This window comes from Penaeus japonicus, unplaced genomic scaffold (assembly GCF_977035675.1).
Source record: "Penaeus japonicus unplaced genomic scaffold, GWHDUDI00000001_assembly GWHDUDI00000021, whole genome shotgun sequence".
Taxonomy (NCBI): Eukaryota; Metazoa; Arthropoda; class Malacostraca; order Decapoda; family Penaeidae; genus Penaeus; species Penaeus japonicus.
In genome coordinates, this window is record NW_028234423.1 from 26,285,328 (window position 1) to 26,290,327 (window position 5,000).

A 5,000-nucleotide genomic window follows, 5' to 3' on the forward strand; every position below is an offset into this window, starting at 1 on the left:
ACATTTTCGAAACTATATTGCTAGAGCACAGTAGTGAAATATCTCGCTCTCTTTCTAAGAAACGGACAAGTTCAATGCAAGTTACCCTCGTTGCATATTTTTTGCAGTTGTCCATCCTTCAACCGACCTACAGCTTGCTCTGCCCTGTGATTGGCTGAGCGGTCAACGTCTCCAACCAATCACAGGCGGCGATAGTAAGGGCCCTCCCATTTACTTTTTTTTTTTTTTCATTAGTATACATTTCTTTCTATCTGGAATGTAATGTCTAAATAACCCCAGTGTATAAAAAAAGAGAAGAGAAATATCGATAAATCAAAACGTATTTGTATCTTTAATCCTGACTTGCTTCAAGGATGGCTGTCATAATGCATTATTCCGGTAGTTTTATTCTTGAACATGTGTTACGTAATGCCTTCAGAGATTGAACTTGTACTTCAGTGATATAGAATGTGACTTTATATTACAATATTTCAGAAAAAAATGAAATGAGAACAACAAAAATAAAAACTATGAATCACTGATACAATATTTCACTAAAGCGTAAAACAGTCTAACCAATATTACTCATCAACTATGCATTCTTAACCATAATGATCAAGTATGCAACATATGCAACTCTGCTGACGAAGAGAGAGGAAGAGAGGGGAGGTGGTGGTGAAGGCAGAGACGTGGGAATCATCTGCAAGCCTTGCAACAAATCCATTGAAAACTTTCCATCCACGATGAAAGAGGAAATGCAGGAAAGATTTTCCGTCGGTCGACCTTCATCCGAAAGGCTTGTCCCTCCAGGTCGTGTCTCGATGGAAGCACCTGTGAAATATATCAAAAGTCGTTTATACATATTTGTAAGATATACTACTATATCTTGTCTCTGGGTTTTACATATCAATATTTTTGTAGCTATGATGACCTTGAAAAGTTATGCAAGATCTAGGTATCTCTTAAGGAATCGGACACGTTCAATGCAAGTTACCCACATTGCATACCTTCTTTTTTTTACAGTCATACGTCTCTTAACCGACCTACAGTATATCCTGCCCTGTGATTGGTTAGCGGTTTGCGTCTTTGACCAATCACTGACGCCGGTAGTGAGGGTTCTCCCATTTGCATATTGCTATTTACTTATACTGTATCACTTTCTTCCTCTTTTTTTGGACTGAAATATCTTGATGGAATAAAAGAAAATGTAAGAAAAAAAAGAAAAAGAGGAAAGACTGATACTTCAAAGTGGACTTGATTTTTCATTCTGATTTGCTTCAATAATGTTTCCCAAAGTGCATTATTGCAGTAAATATACTATGTATGTATATATATATATATATATATATATATATATATATATATATATATATATATAAGTATATATATATATATATATATATATATATATATATATATATATATATATATATATATATATATATATATATATATGGCATAGTATTTCAACAAATCTTAGAATAGAGAGAGAGAGAGAGGGGGGGGGGATGAAGGCAGAGACGTGGGAATCATCTGCAAGCCTTGCAACAGATCCATTGAAAACTTTCCATCCAGGATGAAAGAGGAAATGCAGGGAAGATTTTCCTCTGGTGGAAGGTCCCCTCATCCGAACGGCTTCTTAGTAAACTTTAAATCCTATCAAAAGTCATGTCTTTGCATTCGGAAGATATATCACATATCATAATCCTTAGTATAACAAGACATGTCTGTAGCTTTACACATTAACATTTTCGAAGTTATGATGATATTGCAAATCTTAGCAATTTATTTCCTCTCCTTAGAAAACGGACACACTCAATGCAACGTATATTGCATCTTCTTTTACCTTTTTTTTCTCTCAACCGACCTACAGCATATCCTAGCCTGTGATTGGTTTAGCAGTGGATGTCTCCAACCAATCACAGACGCCAGATTGTGTGGGTCCTCCCGTTTGCTCCTTTTCAATTACTTGTATGCCTTTTTCAGTCAATCAGACATGAAATTTCTGAATGCTTGTAATATGAATAGAGAAAATGAGAAAAACAATATCTTTTTGAAATCGAATATTGTTTTATATCTTGATTCTTATCTTGCTTGTAGTTTATATATCAGAACGCATATACTCGTAGATTCAACACATTTATCAACCATAATGTATCTAGTAATGTATTCAATAATAGAAATCATTTCAGAGATCTATATTAAAAGTCATACATAGCAAAACTAAAATCAAAATGAAAAAAATAAACCACGTTACAATCACATCCTTTCACTAAACTTAAAGGACGTCTATGCAAGACCCCTTTTTCAACCTTAAGCAGTCTGGTCACGTGATCTCATTGCCCTGCTGGCCTTGAACGTATGCAACTCCAGCGGTGGGAAAGATGAGCAAGATCAATGCAAATGCCATTGAAAAGTTTGTCCCTGAGATGAAAGGCGAAATGCAGCAAATATTTCAATGTGGGGATGAAGTGTGTTCGAATGCGTGGTCGAGGAATCAAAGTCTTTGAAAGAATAGGGTTTAGGATACGATCTAGAGGTATCCTTTGTTACTGTGACTTCATTTGTTATGAATTTTGTAAACTGTCTCCAAAAAATAAATTTGGGTGTATTTTGGCTTTTTTTAAAATTTGGATTCGAATATATGTGATTCGTTTTCGGATACAGTTGCTGCAGTTCTATTTTTTTTTTTTTTTCTTTTCCTGGAGAGCCGAATTCTGATTGGTCAGACAGGCCATCTCGTTAGCCAATCAAGATCCACGACGGAGGAAAGACATACCCCCCCCCCCTCACTCTTTCTCTCTCCCTCTCTCTCTCTCTCTCTCTCTCTCTTTCTTTCTCTCACTCTCTCTCTTTGATTCATTCATGTGTATTTTAAGTTTTTAAGTGTTTTATATAAGTTTTTTAAATCCTAGAATGTTTAAACAGGGAAAATATACAAATTAATGGTGTATAAACAAGGAGTATATATATATATATATATATATATATATATATATATATATATATATATGTGTGTGTGTGTGTGTGTGTGTGTGTGTGTGTGTGTATATATATATATATATATATATATATATATATATATATATATATATATATATATATGTGTGTGTGTGTGTGTGTGTGTGTGTGTGCGTATATGATAGGCATCAGCAGACATCAAATGAATATAAAAGATAACATCAGATAAACTAACACCAACCATAAAAAAAAGTGTCGGCATGCCAACCAAAACTTTCTCACACGGGAAATCAACCACATAAATAAATATATGTTGCATACCCTTCCCCATCCATACCCTCCCTCCTCCCCATCCCCCACCCCCAATGCCCTACCACCTGTGTTAGGACAGCACACATGGAGAGTGCATCATCAACAGCTTCAACAGCCCTGGGAACAATATGCAAGTCCTGGCCGTTTGCCATTGAAATCTTCGGCCCGTCGCTGAATGGGGATATGCAGCCAAGATTTTCTACGTCGACGTACGGCGTTACTACGCGGTTGTCCGAATCCTTTGGTGTGCATTGCTGGTTGAGTGAAATGTGGTTGATTTGGGACCTTCGGGGTAACTAGTGGTAATTTGAATATGTCTCACTGGAGTGTTGGATATGCTATGTATCTATGGAGGAATGCAGTTCTTCTATAACACTCATTTAACTACTGTAGCAATCGTACGAAGTCATGCAACCGGATACGAATATCATCAATGCAAGTGAGTTGTATTTTTTGCGCGCTTTCGCCCTGGCCCTTCCTCCTGTAGGATCCATAGCTGTGATTGGCCAGACGAAATGTATTACCGACCAATCACAGGCGTTAATAATTTATAACTTGTATATCTTCATTATGACTGCAGCTGTTGTCTAAAAGACTTCGTGTATTGATTTATTTGAAAGGGGAACACAAAATGTGCACATTATAACGTAGTACTTATAAATGACATAATGTGCACAAAATGTGCACATTATAACGTAGTACCTATAAATGACATAATGTATTTACGACTAATCTATAAACAATAAATTATATATTTATATATATATGTATATATATAAATATATGTATATATATATATATATATATATATATATATATATATATCCATAAATGCATAAAAATACATGTGTTTGTATGCGTGTGTGTGTGTCTTAAGCAACATTACTATAATGCAATCAGATTTTTAACAAGATGACATTGTGGTATATTCAGTACAAGTTTAACATGCCAAGTAAAGTATTTAACAATCCACTAAAAGTTTTTCCTTCTGATTTTTTTTTTTTTTTATCTTTCGTTTAGTTTCCCTCTACTTTGTGGCTGTGCAACATCACTTGGCCTCGAAGGGTAGAAGGTATCAACCGCACTGATGGGAACTTTCTGCAACCCTTTGCCGTTTGCCATTGAAAACTTTGGGCCTCCGATGAAAGGAGAAATGCAGCAAAGATTTCGTACCCGGAGAGCCTCTTTGCCAAACTCGTCCGAAAGACTGAACGAGTTCTGGATGGACATGGCTACAACTTGCATTTCCCTACTAGCTATGTTGAAAATCGGGATATTTCACTGCATAACAAGAGGTCTTCATATACCCCAGTGCAATAAGATAATCATACTATTCACATAATGATTATTGCAATTTACTGTGAGTTGCAGAGTCCGAACTACGCAATGCAAGTTAGCCTGTTTTTTGTCGTCCTTCAGGAGAAAATCTCTGAGAGCTATCGTGTGATTGGTCCATACATATGGGGAGGTTGGCCAATCACTATCCGTGGTAGACGTAATAAAAGACTTGTATTTTTATATATTTCAATGAACTTTACTTGACTGGAAGGAATATCTAGATATATTGATTATCTGACATTTTACAGGTTCACTACCGGCCATGTAGTCAGTCTCAGTATTTAAATGTCAATAAATATTTCTGAAATATGTTCTTGCAATACACAAAATGCATTTTTACGTATGTATTAATTAATATAATTGTAAAAAAATACAAATCACAATAAAAATATCTACAAACTTTATCCACA

General features: G+C 35.4%; 1 protein-coding gene across 1 annotated transcript in view; it reads right to left on the reverse strand.

The window, feature by feature from the left end:
• Window positions 1-5,000, reverse strand: part of LOC122257476 (uncharacterized) — a 9,181-nt gene that overhangs the window by 1,231 nt on the left and 2,950 nt on the right. Inside the window, exon 3 of the mRNA XM_086549120.1 lies at window positions 1-810. This exon is cut by the window's left edge and continues 1,231 nt beyond it. Within this exon, the coding sequence (XP_086405246.1) occupies window positions 572-810 (239 nt within the window). The 3' untranslated portion in view covers window positions 1-571. The remainder of the gene's footprint in view (window positions 811-5,000) is intronic.